Source organism: Ammospiza caudacuta, chromosome 1 (assembly GCF_027887145.1).
Source record: "Ammospiza caudacuta isolate bAmmCau1 chromosome 1, bAmmCau1.pri, whole genome shotgun sequence".
In the NCBI taxonomy this organism is placed as follows: domain Eukaryota; kingdom Metazoa; phylum Chordata; class Aves; order Passeriformes; family Passerellidae; genus Ammospiza; species Ammospiza caudacuta.
In genome coordinates, this window is record NC_080593.1 from 127,835,238 (window position 1) to 127,851,714 (window position 16,477).

General features: G+C 44.5%; 1 protein-coding gene across 1 annotated transcript; it reads left to right on the plus strand.

Moving 5' to 3' along the window:
• Positions 1–3,599: 3,599 nt before the first annotated feature.
• Positions 3,600–5,977, plus strand: TMEM74 (transmembrane protein 74). Its single transcript, XM_058817423.1, has 2 exons — positions 3,600–3,667; positions 4,431–5,977. Exon 2 carries the CDS (start codon positions 4,594–4,596, stop codon positions 5,542–5,544), a length of 951 nt encoding a protein of 316 aa, XP_058673406.1. The 5' UTR covers positions 3,600–3,667; positions 4,431–4,593; the 3' UTR covers positions 5,545–5,977.
• Positions 5,978–16,477: the final 10,500 nt, after the last annotated feature.

Here is a 16,477-nt window from a genome sequence, read left to right on the forward strand (position 1 = left end):
CTTTCCTGACTACTTTTGCTTTATTAATCTGTGACATTTATTGATCTGTGACAGTAGTGTGTTTTAAACACATTCACAGAAATGGTGGATTTTTATTTTTATTTTTTTTTATCTTCATTCCCATCTATTAACTTTGTTATTTTGCACAGACCAGTACACAGGGTCCATGTATTTCTCTAACATGTATAAAATTTTTCTGCAGCCCCATGTTAGCCAATTTACTTTACTCAAGAGTACGATCTATTCAAGTGGAAATGGGAAGTTTATGCAATACTCTCTCTAGACTTCTCTGAATGTATTATTCTCTAAGCCACACTGGCTGGAGTGCCCCTTTATTTTAGAAGCTCTGCAGTCTTGCAACACTTGCACAAGGACCACTGCCAACCCAAGGTCCTGTGTCTGTGCAAGGCAATGAATTGTAGATTCTGTGAAAATGAGATTATTGAAGAACTCTGTATACATGTTACAAGAGAGGGGAAAAAAGAATAAAAATGTTTGGAGGAATGCTTCACTGAGGATCCCATATAACACTGGAAAACTCCCTGAATTGGTGATAGCAAGTAAAATATCTCAAAACCCATCCTCTATCACACCATGATGGGATGTACCATTCAGAAAACTTGTTCCAGTTTTGCCTGGCTCCTCTAAAGCCCTCAGGTCTGGTCAGGCCCTCAGTGAGGCTTCAAACAGAAAGTGTGAAACAATCTTTAGTTCCTCACAAGCCTCCTTACAGTTTTATGATGGCCATAGGTTACTGAGAATGGGAAAAAAACATCTACACCTAGTTTACATGCTCATTTATAGTTGGGCCAACTTGAAGTGAGCTTATAAGATGCTCCAGAGCATGGTTTAAATTTAATTGCACGTATCTCAACTGAGATACCTTTACCAGCCGACTGTCAGATTCCATATTATCACTGTGTGCTACCATAGCCCTGCTCAGTGTCTGAAAGGGCTGTATTGTGTGGTAGGCTAGAGCAGAGAGAACAAGGCTCATCCACTCTGACAGTCTACTCCAGTCTTTTATTCCTGTCCCATTGTGTGTCCATCACTCTGGTTTTTAGCTCTACATAGCCACTTTCTTCCTGTGACAAATATTCTTACTCCCGCCCTTACTTGATTAATCTTTTCACCAGCTGTACTTGTGTTTGCAGAGTACACGTTGCTATGCATTCATTTCACCACCTCCACACCTCACAGCATTGGCAACAATCACATTTGTTACAAGAAAATGCTGTTAACTCCTTGCATCCAAAGTCAAGAAAATGAAATGTCAGTAATATGAATTGTGACTAGACAGTGATTTCGCTCTAAGAGTGAGTGAACTCTGTTAGGAAAAGGAGACACAGCACCACATGGGAAGGCACATAAGAATAGACAACACTTGGCTTGACAGAGTCGTGGTTCCCTCTGTTTGCTCCATAGTTTGTGGGATTACAATTAGCAGCAACAAATTAATACACTTGCCCAACACACGCTGGCACAAAACGGGGAGGAGAGTGGGTGGTAGCACAGCAAGATGTTTGTGTGGTTAAATAACAAGTAACTAAGGCTCTAGTAAGTGCTCAAGAGTACATGCTGTAGCTCCTGGGTTTTGAAGGAATGACACCATTTGTTGCGTGCAGACAATTTCCTGCTTTGTATCAGCTTTGTGTCAGAAAGACAATACCCACCCAAGGACTTGGGAGGCTGAGCCAGGGCCCAGGAAAGGTGTTTTCATTCTTCCAGGCTGCATTGCCATGGCTGAGCACCATATTTTGAGTCATTTAATTAAGATTTGTCTATCAGATTCAGCAGGTGCAGCTTGCAGTGTCAGTGCCCAACATCTGTATGTCCCTATCCTGCTAACTCCCAAATGAAAATGTGCAATAGACTTAAAGAGAGTTTGTTTCTGTCTTTACTTTTACTTGAAACTATTTGAACAATTTTTTGTTCAGGCTTTTTTCTTTGATTAGGTTTTGTTTGTTGTTTTATATTTATCTCAAAGAGGGCACTGTTATAAAAAAGCTCCAAGGACAGCCTGCACCATTTTCCCAACTCCATAATTTTCTCCTTACAATTTTTCTTCAAAGGGTGAATAATATACTATTTAATGCATTGAAACCGCACTTTGCTAATGGAAACACTGCCTGGAGCTGCTTTGAAATGATATCCAAAGAAGCCCAGAGCACCGAGCACTCTGTGTGATGGGCACTGCGAGTGCCCTACTGTTGCCATGTCCTGGCAAGTCATTTTGACATTCATGGGAGTTACTCCCACTAAGATGCGAACCTTCTGCACTGGGTGTTTTGGGTCTCAGCAGGATATGTCTTCAAAACTGATTTGACTGCTTAATGCATTGCTTCAGAACTGGCAAAGAGTCCTTACAGAGAATGACCTTGTTCTCTGATGTCAGGCCAACTCCTTCAGATAGTCTGTGTTTGTCTCTTCTGGTTCCTCCCCAGCTCACTTTTCAATTTGAGCCTCTGCTTTCCTGCCCAAGAGCTATGCAGGCAGGTGCTGCTCACTTCTTATTTCTGTGTGCACCCTCATTTCAGCTCCATGACAAAGGTGCCTCTGCCCATGCTTGCTCTTTGTCTCCCCAGAGCTCGATTTTCCCACAACAGCACAGTATTCAGCTCTGATAAACCTTCAGTTCAGACTACTCCATACTTTATTTTCATATTCTAGTTTATCACTAACACTGCCAAAGGAAAAGCACTGGCAAGAGAACTCAGTGAAGCTTCATACTGAAAATGAAATGGTCATTCATTTATTATGTATTTTTTGGCAACAGTCTTTTTTTTAATAGTCATTTATGCTGGCCAGAGGAAGTGCGCGTACAATCTGCCAAGACGGGCGAGCTCCTGAGATCTTCCAGTAAGTCTTGCGCAGAGGGTACGTCCCTTGACGTCTGAGCTCCAGCAGTTTTGGGATCACTTGAAAATCTGATTTTATCTTTCCCTGGAGTAAGCCGCGAGCTCCCAAGACTATGGAAAACAGCTCCTGGCGATGACTGAGCTGGACGCACGTACACGGCTGCACGGACGCTGCTCTGGGCCCCGTGCCAGGCTCCGGCACCCGGCGGGGCCGTGCGGTGACCGCAGCCCGGGCAGCGCGGGCAGCAGCGCCCGAGCCCCGGGGCGGGCGCGGCTCCGGGGCTGCCGCAGCAGCGCCGCCGCCCGCGGACTACAGCTCCCGGCGTGCCGAGCGGAGCCCGCCCGCCCCGGCACTGCCCGGCTGGGCTGGGCTGGGCTGGGCTGGGCCGGGCCGGGCCGGGCCGGGCCGCCCGGGGTCGCTGGGAGCGGCGCGGGCAGGGGCGCGGCCGGTGGCGGAGGCGGGCGGGAGGAAGGTGAGTGTGTCAGTGTGTCCGTGTGTCCGTGTGTCCGCGTGTCCGTGTGTGCGTGCGGGGCCGGCGCCGCGCCGGGCAGGTGAGAGCCCCGCGGGCAGGAGGAGGAGGAGCCGCGGGAGGAGGAGCAGCAGCGGGAGCAGGCGGAGCGCTCCTGCCCGCCGGGGATGCGTGTGTGCCCGTGCGTGTCTGCGCCGCTCACCTCGGATCGCTCGGGTCACTCGGTGGCGGGGGGATCCAGCTACTCCCGGCGCCGGCGGGAATCGCTTATCCCGGCGCGGCCGGTTCTCGCTGAGGTCCCGAGAAGAGCGTGAGTGAGCGGCGGCTGTGAGCGATCACGTATGTGCTATAGACGCACATGTGTTTCCTACGCATGCAACACATTTGTCGGGCTGCAGGCTTCACCCCGTGACACCGGGCGGCCTCGAGGGGGATGGGGCCCAGGCGAAAGGGGTAATAACGAATTAATTGCAGATGAGAAGTAATATCCGTCTTTGAGTCATCGGTCTTTGAGGCATAATTTCATTCCAAAAGCTCTTAGATGAATGGTTAGATCTTATATAGGAAAGCACTGCTTTTCCCATAGGATTATCAGATTTCCACCGGAGAATACAGATCCTGGATTATCGAGCTACATGGGATTTGCGTGTTTCTTTCTAATTAGTCTGTGAATCTGAGTGTAAAATTCTTTATTTGGAAGGGGGGGGGGGGTGGGAGTTATATGCTTCTAAAAGAACAGACATACCTTTTCTCTGACATTTTATACAGTTGTTCTGGTTTTCCTATGCTCTGTGCATACTTACTGCCTTAATTGGATAGTGGTGTCAAAGGTTGATTAGATTCCTTAATAGATTTTGGGTCTGCAAGAGGATTGCAGTTTTAAGTGCGTGGTTAAAACAATCGTGTTTGCTGTCTCCTCTCAAACAGTTGAGAGGAGGGCTGATGTATCACATTTGCGTTCTCTTCCCTTTGGTTTATTAATGTATCATCGTGAGGTTGTCGGGTTCGGTTTTGTTGTTGTTGTTTTTTCCCCCCTCTGCTATTTCATTTGCAGACCGAAAAGAAATGAAAGTCAGAGAGGATTTGTTTAATCATTTAACAGCTGACACAAGCCGTGTCCCTAACAAAACGTTGGTGAAAAAGTGGTGAAGAAGATTTCTGGGATACAGCAGCGCCAGCACTGTGAAGCCGCTTCTGCAGGTCAGGGGCAGCATTTGCTGGAGGATGCCGTAGCCCAGGAGGTGAGGCTCGTGGGGACAAGGTCGATGGCTTGCATGGAGCTTCTCTACCTGGCCGAGGAGAGCAGACAGGTGCCCCTGGGCACCACTACTGGCTGGAGCCTGCCCCCCCATCCCTACGAGCAGCAGCAGTGTGAGGGCGGTGAGGTGGACGCCAGAGCAGCCGCTGCCGTGGCAGCCCTGCACTGTGAGCGGCACTGCAAGCCCTTGCAGAGGGGCCCTGTGGCTGAGCCACCCCTGGCACCCCGGCCCTCCTCCCTGGGCACCTCGCCCCAGGAGCACCCTGCCCCCTCCAGCACGTCCCAGCCCTGCCAGCCAGCCGAGAGCTTGCCCAGGGATGAGGATGGAGGGAAGAAGAAAGCCTGCTGCTGTGCCCAGGAACTCGAGACATCCTTCACTTATGTGGATGAAAATGTAAATCTGGAGCATGCAAGAAGTCCCCCCACTCCTACAGGTGGCCAGGATGCCCCTCTGCAGCAGCATTCCTGCAGGGAGCTGCCACCTGAATGGGCACATGATTCTCCTTCCTTGGTCTCTGAGGAGGATGATGCTGCCTCGGAGGCAGCAGCTGGGAAATCCGTTGACTATGGATTCATTAGTGCCATTTTGTTCCTGGTTAGTGGCATTTTGCTGGTGATAATTTCCTACGTGGTGCCCAGAGACGTGACTGTGGATCCCAACACTGTGGCTGCCCGGGAGATGGAGAGGCTGGAGAACGAGAGCGCGAGGATCGGCGCTCACTTGGACCGCTGTGTTATCGCAGGGCTGTGTCTCTTAACCCTGGGGGGTGTGGTGCTCTCCAGCCTGCTCATGATGTCCATGTGGAAAGGGGAGCTGTACCGGAGGAGCAGGTTTGCATCCTCCAAGGAGTCTGCAAAGCTGTATGGATCTTTCAATTTTAGAATGAAGTCTGGAGCAAATGATAATATGCTTGAGCTGTCGTTAGTTGAGGAAGATGTGCTTGCCATAGATAATTAGTGTGGTCATGATTTTTAAGGCAGCATTTCTACAGGAAAATATGTTTCATTAAAGAAAGCAGATGCAGCTAAAGATAGCTGGTGATGCAGTTTATTTGTCTGACAAGAATGGTGTTATCTTAAGCTCTATAATCAAATGTTTGCAATATATGAGTACTTGTTGTAAAGGGGAACTGTGCCAGATGAAATGCAAATGATATAAAATAATGAAAACCACTGAATAAAAAGAGACTTGTGATAAGTAGGTTCCTCAGATACTTATTTATCATAATATAAAACATTCCACTGGTGTCTTGCCTATATAATTTTTTTATTACTCCCATATAGAACAAGAATGACCTTGACACTTTCAAAGCTGTTAATTTTTGAAGCCTGCAAGATTATTAACATTCTACTTGACAGAGTATTAAGAAGCAGGACCAATAATCAAATGGTAGGGCTAATATTTCATTAAGAGATGCTTTTTATTCTTTAATTTTAAGCAGATCCCTTCTCTTCAATTAAGTGACAGCTATGGGAAGAAAGAGCACCACTTGGTCATGGCTGGCCACAAACCTCCCATATTTTCAAACAATTGTACAATTAGTGATTATTATTTAAAATATGAAATAAGAGGCAAAGGGCAGGAAACCATATGGCTCTTGGTGCTGGTAGGAGACAAAAGGCTCTTTCAGCTTGAGGTCAGTGGCTCCATTTCAGTTCAGATTAGCAATGATTGATAGTCATTAACTTCTGATAGCTATAGTGACCCTATAGTGATATAAAAGAAGTTTAGTTCCTGGTGGACAGATGTCTTTGTATGAAAACTGCCATAACATGAATTAACAGACCTCTTGTTTGGAGTCTCAAAAGACCCAAAGACTGAAAAAGCATGGGGATGCTGAGACTGAACACTGTTCTTTCAGTACACATGCCAGGAGAAATTCAAGCTCAGCTACAGAGTTTTGCTTATACTGAGGCTGTCTGCATCTTATAAGTCCTTTTTGAAACTTCAGCTTTATGTCACTAGGCTCTCAACCTTCTCATAACCAGCAAGGAAAGGTCAGGAAGGAGCTCTCTGAGACTCGTTCAATAAACCCCAATTTATTTGTAAAGAATAAATCATCAGGAAATGCAGAGGTTAAGTATCAGGCAGTTTACTAGCTGACAAGAAACTCAGCATAGGGGATGATCAATGGTACATGTTGCTATTAATCTCAGTTGTGTGGCACTGTAGCCAATTGCTTTTATTACCAGCCATTTTCTAGGGAGCATTGATAACATTGATGTGTTCCTGCAGTGCTGGGAAAACCAGTTCTTACTGAGCAATGGTTAATACATACATATATATATATATATATACACACACACATATATATATATGTGCATATGTCTTGTTAATATGTATGTCTGCTATATGTGTATGTGTCCCTGGCAAAGCCAAACATGGGTGAAGAGCTCTGTCTGTGCAGTCTCTGACTGCAGACTTACAAGAAATGTGCTTCATTATGACAGCCTTCTCAGTTGTGAGTTAACTCTAAAATATCAGGAATATGAATTATTTTTAAAATAATTCATTTTTTAAAATAACACCATTTTTTCCCACTGTGACACACAGGAGAAGAGTTCCTGTGTGTCACAGTGGGAAAAAGAAGATGGGAGGAGATTTCCTTTATGCCCCCTTTACCCAGTAATATGTGGCAGCACAAAGTCCAGAATAACAAGTGGATGGCAGAAACATGGGTGCCTCACAGAGAGACCGAACACTATTTTGCCACTTGGTTCTTTGTTCTGCTTCTCTGGTTTTTGTCAGGAGGCAAGTGCAGCACGCAGGTCTGACTCCATTAGTTCAGTCCCTTGTGCTTGCTGGCTGCAGGTGACCAAGGTCCTAAGGAGCTGCCCTGCTCCAGGTTCATGACTTTGGTCAGCAAATTCCATAGTGTGGTACCCAGGCTGTAATGCTGGCCCTGCAAAAGAGATCCTGCTTCACATGTTCTCTGCTCCAACTGCAGCTTGAGGTCAGTGTTACTGCATAATTAAATGAGCTGCCTTATTAGAGGGTGCTGCTGCCCAGTAAATGACTCTCAGTTTATGTCATGACACACAGTGTGTTCTCAGGCAGTAACTCAGCAGTGACCAGCATCTCCACAGTCATCTTTGAAGAACTTACATCCTTCTGGCTGTGTCATCAGAGATTCCTAATTGAATCTCTAGGATAATTACATGAAATGTCTTATATCTGGAAGCTACCTCAGCCTGTTGTGATCAGTACTAGAGAGGAAGGAACTAGCCTGAGAATCTGGATGCAGAGCAGGAAGGTTCCTCTTTTGCTGGCCTTGGCCAGTGGGTGAGGTGTGTGGACACAGGCTGCAGAACTTGACACTTGTCAAGGTGGGGAAGTGGGAACAGCACTTCCCCTCATCCTGCCCCTGAGGATGGGAAGGGGCTGGCCTTCCCTGGGAAAGCCATGCCAAGCAAGAGGGCAAATGTTGCTGAGCTGGGGTCAGCAAGGTGGTGTAGGGCAGGGACAGACATCTCGGGGGATAAAAACCCTTTCGCCTGCCTGGGCCCCATGTTCTTACCTACATGACAGAAGCTGTAAAAATGAGGCTGGTGGTTTTGAGAGCTATTATTTTTATTTTTTATTATACATATGCATTAAATTGGAGTACATTCCATTATTGCAGAAAGATGTCAGCTTAAGCTGTAGGGATCACAGATTTCTTGCAGGAACCATGACATGCCTTAATGCTGATTATTAGCACTAGAAAAAGAAACTGTCAGTATGTTATTGTCAAGTGAGAAGTTTTCTGACACTTTGTAAAATGCCTGTCACAGATCATGAACCTGCAATACTTTAATGAACCCTGAAATTTTCCCTGAGCATCTTAAGGAAATATTAGTCAACCTAATAATCTAAATGTACACTGCAGAAGTGTGAGGAGTAATAAAATTTAAACAACAGGACTAACAGAGTTTCTTTATTTTGGTGTAAGTGTGTGCTACAAAAGAGGTGAAGGAAGGCCTTCAGAGCACAGGAATTTAGCAGATAAAAATGCTCGGGACATTTCTCTGATCACTTTAGAAATTGCAGCATGATGTGAGTTAGCGGTGCAATATAAAACCTCTGGACTCTTAGGTTCTCGTACTGTGAAACCAAACACAGACAGAAACCAAAGCTCTTGCTGTCTGGTGGCTGATGGTGGAAATGAATGTATGAGCCCACTGGCCAGGCCTTCACAGCATTCACCTCACATGAGATGGTACCAAAGAGCGAGGCCAAGGGACGTTTATTGCCCCCTCATGCACCCTCGCCATTTGACTTCCCTTGCTTGAAATTTAAATGCTTTAAAGGTACAAATAGGAGAAGAATTGTTGCTGGTTTTTTCACTGCCTGGGCTAAAGTTGTCACTTGATTCATCGGAGAGCTTTCTCCTTTTTTGGGAAACTAAATTTTGGCATATACTGAGTGGGTTTTAGGTGCCCTCTAAACATCTGATTCTGAATATGGATTTCTGAGTACCCTAGAAACAGAACAGGATTTGTGCCCTTAGTCAGTTTATTTCTGACCAGCCCCAGCTGCCAAATATGACACTTTCCCAATTTCTACCTCATGACATGTCAGCTGGCTGGGCCCAAACCTGGTCTCTACCTTCCCACTGGGGGTGTGCGTGCTTCCCTGAGCTGAGGGAAGGGAGGCTGCCAGTGTCCGGCTCCCTGCTGCTCAGACAGCTCCTCCTGCTCCCCGTGTTCTCAGTTTGCTTTTCTCGGTCAGACGCTGTGGCTGGGCATTGGGAGCTGCATGGCCTCTGCTGGGGGTGCTCACCAGGACAGAGGCTGTCACTGCACCGGCCCAGCCCGCACGCTGTGGGTGCCCCGTGTGTCTCTCCCCAGCCTCGCCTGATCCGGCCAGCCTGAAGCCGGCCCCGTGGTAGAAATGCCTGAGACTCTCCTAGGAAGCTACCCTGGGTTGTTGCTGGGTTTTTATGTGTTTACAATTTTTTAGTCTTTGTAATTCTTTTCAAAATCTGTCTGCAATGAGTATAGAGTTTACTGACTAAGAAAGCAACTGGTTTAATTTTGTAAGACTGACTCACAATGGGGTGGAACATCACAGTCCATCATGAGCTGTTCAGTAGTGCTTTTGATGCCTTATTACAATCACAGCCGTGTTCTGTACAGAGACAAAAATAAAAGTCTGTGAATTAGAGCACTGTCATTGTGGGCCTCTTTGCTCTTTGCTGATTCCAGTGATCGGCTCTTCTCTCTCTGTGCCATGGGTGCAGCCCCCAGCCCTCAGTGGCATGGAGCCCATGTAGACAGCAGGGCCACCTGGCAGAGGCAGTGCTAGATTGAGCTGTGCCAGCACACCAAGCCCATCCCCAGCTCACCCCTCCATCATGTCCCTGCTGCTTTTCCTTCCCAGACAAAAGTGCCAAGCAACGCAGCTTCAAACCCTGCTGCACTCATGTTCCACCCAACGCCACACAACCAGAACAAAAAAGAAAAAAAGTGGGTGGGAGCAGCCATGGCTGTGTGAGCAGGCAGCTGGTGAGGTGCTGTGTCAGGCGGTGGGTGTTGAGCCCCTGCTCACCATCACCACATGCATGACCACTTCAGTATCACATCCTCACCTTGGCCCAGCTTGGCCATGGCCAGGGAAGGAGGGTAGAGAGTGCTGGGCCCAGCACCAGCCATGGTGACTGATGATGGATGGGCATGCATCTGCCAGAAAGCCCTGGAGGTGATGGGCAATGCAGGGAGAAGCAGGAGCTGTGTTCCGGAGGTCTGTGGCCTGGGCATTGCCCCCTCAGTGTCAGCTTCACCTCTCCCTCCAGAGTGGGCAGCAACCAGAGGGTGCTGGTGCGGGGCCAGCAGCGACTGGCACCCGCAGCTAAGCAGGACCTCCAGGGAGCTACAGTTTTCTCCTGGCATTTTTTGCTTCTCTCAGATCCCCAGTGTATGTCATTAAGCACCTTAAGTATCTTTGACAACCTGTACTCCCTTCCAAACACAATTCAAAGGTATGCCACACAGGTTATGCCTCGTCAGGTCACTTTTCAATCTGGTGACAGAATCAGACCTTTCTCTGCCACTGTGTGTGAATCACCGTGTGAGTAGGAGCACTGTTGTGGGCGTGGATCCAGGCTGGAGCAGGGACTGTCTACTCCTGTTACCTGTTACCACAGAACAGAGTACAACAGGGTTCCAATTTGTCATCCAGGTTTCAGGCTGTTACTGCTACAGGAGAAATAAAGTTGGCCCAGAAGGCCAAATTGGCTGCAGCAACTGCACTGATCCCAAATGCAGACTATGGTGTGCAACTGATGATTAGCAAGAGGTTAAGAGAGTAGATGTATTTATAGATATGACAATCCATCATCTTAAAGAACTGGGAGGCTCTCTAACTGAAAGAAAACACAAATTCATTTTTACTCTTTTTACAGATTTTACCATTTTAAATTTTGAAGGATTCATATACTAAATTCACAGCATTTTTTTCCCTGTGTTTATGAGTCTTGGCAAGGTCAAGAGTCCTATAGGCTGCAAGAAGGTGAGACTTCTTTGATTTTCTTATCAGTTTAAATTAAATTGTGGATATTATAAATCTGCATAAAACCAAACAAGACAAGAATCTCTTATTTGAAATGAACGTGCTTAATATTTGTTTGCTGCACCTCATGGGCATTTGGCCATTGTTTTGAATGAGGGCATTACAACCTAACACCTGTGGTTTTTGTTCCCCTGCACCCAGTATATAACCCATAGACCGCTGAAAGTTTTTCCATCTGCATCAAGAAATGAGATGCTGAGCAGCATGAAACATAATGTTCTCAAAAAGTCTCCTGCACACAGACACCAAAGAGATCCACCTGGAGAGCTGGAGAACCAAGGCTTCTTTAAGTGCCAGTCCAGCCCTGCAGAAAAGGCTAAATTAGTACAGAACCGCTAGAATAAATTAATCTGAAAAGGATTGCAAATTTTTTTCCCCAGAGGATGACATTTACATTTAATTTAAAGTACAAAATAATCTTTAAAAAAATCTCAAAAACTCAAACTAAATTTGCTAATATTTGGAGGTATTTGGGTAAGGTTTTGCACATTTAAGGGATTTGTATTTGGTTTTTTTAAGGCATAAAAAAATCAATAGGCTTCTGTTGAAAGAATAAAACAGATATCTTTACATCAGCATAAAAAGCTCCTCTTTTCCAATGATTGTTTCTGTTTTGACAGATGTGTATGCAGGGAAATTTAGCTATTGTTGAATAAAACATTTCCAGAAGCAAAATTGATTAAGTCCCTTTTGCAGAGGAAAAAAATCAATTCTTCCCATTAGAAGGATCTAAAAGATGTTGATCAGCTAGAAATGTAAATAAAGTTCTTTAATCACTGTTCTCTAACTGCAGTGTATCCATCTACATGGGATTGTCTTGTCTCTTTATAGCTTAAAATAAATTTGGTTGAACTCTAACATGATGTAGCTTCTGACAAAGTAGCCAGAGTAACTGTGTTTGAATGTTAATAATATCAAGTAGCTATCCTGACATTTTGGTATAGCTTTTCTCAAGGATTAGCTGTTCATGAAATGAATGTATATGTGATAACACTATATCTAGGCTGGGAACAAAAATGTATTCACTGAAAGGCAGAGCAGCAGAAAGTATGTGACTGTTCAGTTCCTATGTGTTCTGATTTCACGTAATAAAGACAGCACTTTAGAGATCTCCTCATTAGTAATTGTTGAGGGCTATTAAAGGTCATGGAGGGCTATTAACAGAAGGATGCCAAGTCCAGCTCTGTAAGTCCCTAAGCTTCTGATTGCTAAGAGCTGAGAGAATGTGCTGGTCTATGCTTGCCCTTCCCTTGGTTTTACATAAAGCTGTTTCTGCTGCAGGCTACTTTCTGAGCCTATTTTGTGACAGATGGACCTTTGATTTGATCCAGACTGACCCTGTGTTCTCAAAACTTCATGCTCTTCCTATAGGGGCAATACCAAGTAGTTGTTTGCCAGTGTGGCTTCCTAAAGAAGGAATCAATAGATCACGGCCTTAACTTTGTTTTTCCCTCCTTACAGGAATGGTAACCATGGCTGGAAGAGCTCTTGAGAGGTCATTTTCCAGTCTTCTGGAACTTTCACCCTCCATCAGCCCTCAAAGATGATTACTCATGACTGTGAAATGGCTGCTCAATTCTCTGAGCACTCTGGTGTGAATTTTATAAGGCTCACATGATTTTCAGATACATTATGTATCTATGCAGCCTCTTCTGCTCTCTACCAGCCTAAGTTCTTAAGATCTGAAGTCGGTGGATAGTCTGAATACTTTTAGATTTTTTTAATGAGGCAAAAAAAGGTTGAAGCACTTCAGCCTTCTCAATGTCATTTTCAATTGCGTCCTCTCTCACTACCCACCAAGCAGAAAACCTGTTCTTTCTTTGTCTTTTTTCTTCTTTCTGGTATAAATATAGAGCACTTCCTCATGACATTTTTTTCTCTTTTATGAGGATCTCACTTGCTTACCCCCCCAAAATAAATGAAAATTATTATTTATGTTCTAATTTCCCCAGTGGGGAAATTTCTTAAATTTTAGGTCACTGTTATGGTTAGCCAAATCCATGTTTAAAATTGTTATTTTTCTTTCATGTTTTCACATATGGTGTTTTGTTTCCTTAATTTTGGTTAAGAATTTGCTAAATTTTCCTAAATGTCTTTTCCCTTTAAACTTCTGCTCTGTGGGAGCATACTAAAAAGTGCTTTGAATTTAGCTGAAGTTTCTTATTCCTTGGGACCACTTCCCTGGAGGCAGAAATACTCTGTTCTAACAGCCCTGCATTGTGAGGGGTTTTTTTGTACAACTGAGCTCAGTGAAGAGCCTGGTGACTACAATCCCCACTCCTGCCCACCTCCATTCGTTCCCCACTCAGCCTCTCTTCAGTGTGGGCAGCAGTGGTCCAAGGTGGAGATTTTGTGTTAGTCCTGCTCTTTGAGCCAAGCTGTGTTTTTAAGGAAAATACTCCACGCTTGTCTGTGGGATCAAATTACAATGTATGGCTATTGAGATGGGAAATGTCTTCACTTAAACTTCACAGGATATTGAAACCAGTCTTAGCAAAGAGGTGAGTTAGAAGCAAAAATCAATATTGGACACTGCTGAAATGCCTCTGTTCAGCTGCTGTTTTAAATGCCTTGTACAGACCTTTCAAATCATGTTGCCAACAAATGGAGGAAATACAGCTTTTAAAAAGTCAGAGAATTATTAATAGTGTGCTTGACCTCCAGCTCTACACAGTCTACAAAAAAAGCATCATTTTTCATATGCTGCTGCCTTATGCCTAATTCTGCAAGCCCTGTTGGAAAGCAGTCGCTCATAGGAGAAGTGCATTCAGAGAGTGAGGGTCAAAGCTTTAGATCTGTGATGGACTGTGGGAGGGAAAGAGAGCAGGAACAGCTCATGGTCAAACCCCTGAACAAAACGGGAGGGTTGCAGGGACCCTACACCTCATACATCATTCACACACTAATGGTATTTCTCGTCCTGGTGTGTGAGAGAAGAAAATTAACTGTGCTGAGGTTAAGCATGCAACTTTCCAGCAGGGATAGAGAAGTATGGAGAGAAGCAAATGTCAGATGTCTTCATGAGAAAATGAATGCTCTAGCCACTATCCTGGTGTCTGAGGAGTGATTGGGGAACCAGCACCTCCAATTGTGCTCCCCAGCAGGCTAATCTGTAGTGCAGCACTTGCAGCACAAAGAAGCAGTCTGAACCTTTATTAACTTTAACCACTGTCTGAGTAACCTAAAGTGACAATCCATCTCTCTTATTGCTGTTATTAAGTCAGTTTTGGACAATGCCTTATGATCTGCAGAAAAAATGAAGAGGAGATATAATGCGGGCAGCAAGTTTCTAGGCAAAATTAGGCTGTCTGAGAAGGGGAGAAGAATGCTGCACGCTGCACTGAACAAATCTTTGCATTGATTTCTGGAACCAGAGCCTTTCTAGGAGCACCACAAATGCATGTATTTATTTAGTGCTTGGATTCAAAGAGCTGTCAATCTTCCTCTATCCAGATAACTCCAATTTGTGTTCAGGTCTGGGGTGCTCTAAGGTCATACATTATTTCTGCTTGTGCTGTTCTTGCTTTTCACTTTGATGCCAACTCTGCAGTTCTTGGTCAGCCCCACGCAGCCACGTGGGCCAACAGAACCACTCCTGCTTGGTGGCTGTGGGCAGTGGCCAGGTGACACATGGCACTGCTGCAGCTCCAGGAGTGCACGTGTGAGCCTTGGAAATGGAATACTTGTTCTGATAGAGAGTCTTAAATAATCATTTAAATATGCGTGGAGATCTCATTGATACATTGTCATCTGAGAGCTCAAATCTGATCTGTCTGTGGGCATGCTGTGTGTGTGCTCTGTGGCCCAACAAAGAACTGGTTCCTCCTCTTTGACTGTCCTACTGATTATCTGGCTCTGTGTCCAGTGCATAGCAATAGAACACAATTCTTTTGTATCTCCCCTTCAATTCAGATGGGATTAAGCCTGCATTTCAGCTGGGTGGCTGAGGTAGCCTGAGATAAAATTTGAGGCCAGTAGTAAGTTACTACTCCTGCACAGAGCAAGATGAAAGAAAAGCAGTTGTGAATTGGAGAGATAAACAGCTCCTGGAGATGCTCCACAGCACAGCAGTAATAGCTCAAGTCTATGGTTTAAAATCACTGTCTTAACTACAGTAAACAGAGCTGGTTTTAGTGGCTTTTTTTCAAGGTGAAGGCTAGAAGGCATGCCATGGAGGACAGATGTGGAAAATTTGTACCCTATTAAAGAATCCTTCACTGAAACTATCCCACTTTCCATTAGAAGTTCCAGGATACATAACAATAAACTTACATAAATATCTACAGTCACTCACACACAGGATGAACCAATGCATTGCAAGGTCTGTATCCAAACACTGCAGGAGTTGAGTTTGTCACAAAAATACCATCTTTTTTTACCTTGATCTCTTGTGGAAATCTTAAGTTAATTTCTATGTCCACACAGGATCACATGATGTTTACTGTCATTAATACAGGCAATGTTTGGTTTTCTTTTTGAAATAAGGTAGTTTACCATACAGTTACCTGTGCCTCTTACTATTTTACCTCAGTGAACAGAAGGGGGAAAAATAAGAAAAGTTTTTGCTGTTGTTGTTTTTTGGGTTTTGTTGTTGTTGTTGTTGGTGGTTTTAGTTTGGTTTTTTTTGTCAGGGAAAGTACGTGGAACTAAAAAGAAGAAAATGAAAGGGAGATGAAGGTCTTGTCAGCAAGCAGGTAGGAATATGGATTTCATAAAGTTAATAGCTACAGTCAATAATTATTGTGGAAATAGATTTCACAATTCACATTGACTTGATTGTAGTCAGCTTGGTCGATGCTGTTGTAATACAGGAGGCTGATCAAGACTGGGAATCAAAGAAAAAGAACCAAAATTCAAAGGCAAGCCCTTACAGATATTCATTCTTTATGCTAGTAAGCCAATTTATCAGCAGTAATAAAAAGTCCTGATTTTAAAAGCAATGACTAATTTTCATAAAATATGTCCTCTAGTTCCATCCAGTGTTTTCAAAGGTTCCTATCTCTTGTCTGTTTTAATGGAAGGTATAGTCAGATGCCAGGAGTTTTTACACTACACTGTATAAGACCAATTATGTTTGCAGTTACTTTTTAAAATTTAGTTGCTTTGGACAGACCTTATATTCTCTCTCACATCATTCTGTTTTCTTTCAGAATAAAAGTTGATTTTGCATTTAATTTCAGAACACTCAATATTTTTCAAGTTTCCCTAAAGGTACAAATCACATGAAAACCTTAGGTAGTGTCTTCATGAACTGCTGAACAAATCCAGCCATCTTGTGATGTGCCAAAAGGAGATCTTGTTTTTCTCTTTTTATACTTTTACTCCCCTCACACCTCTCCTA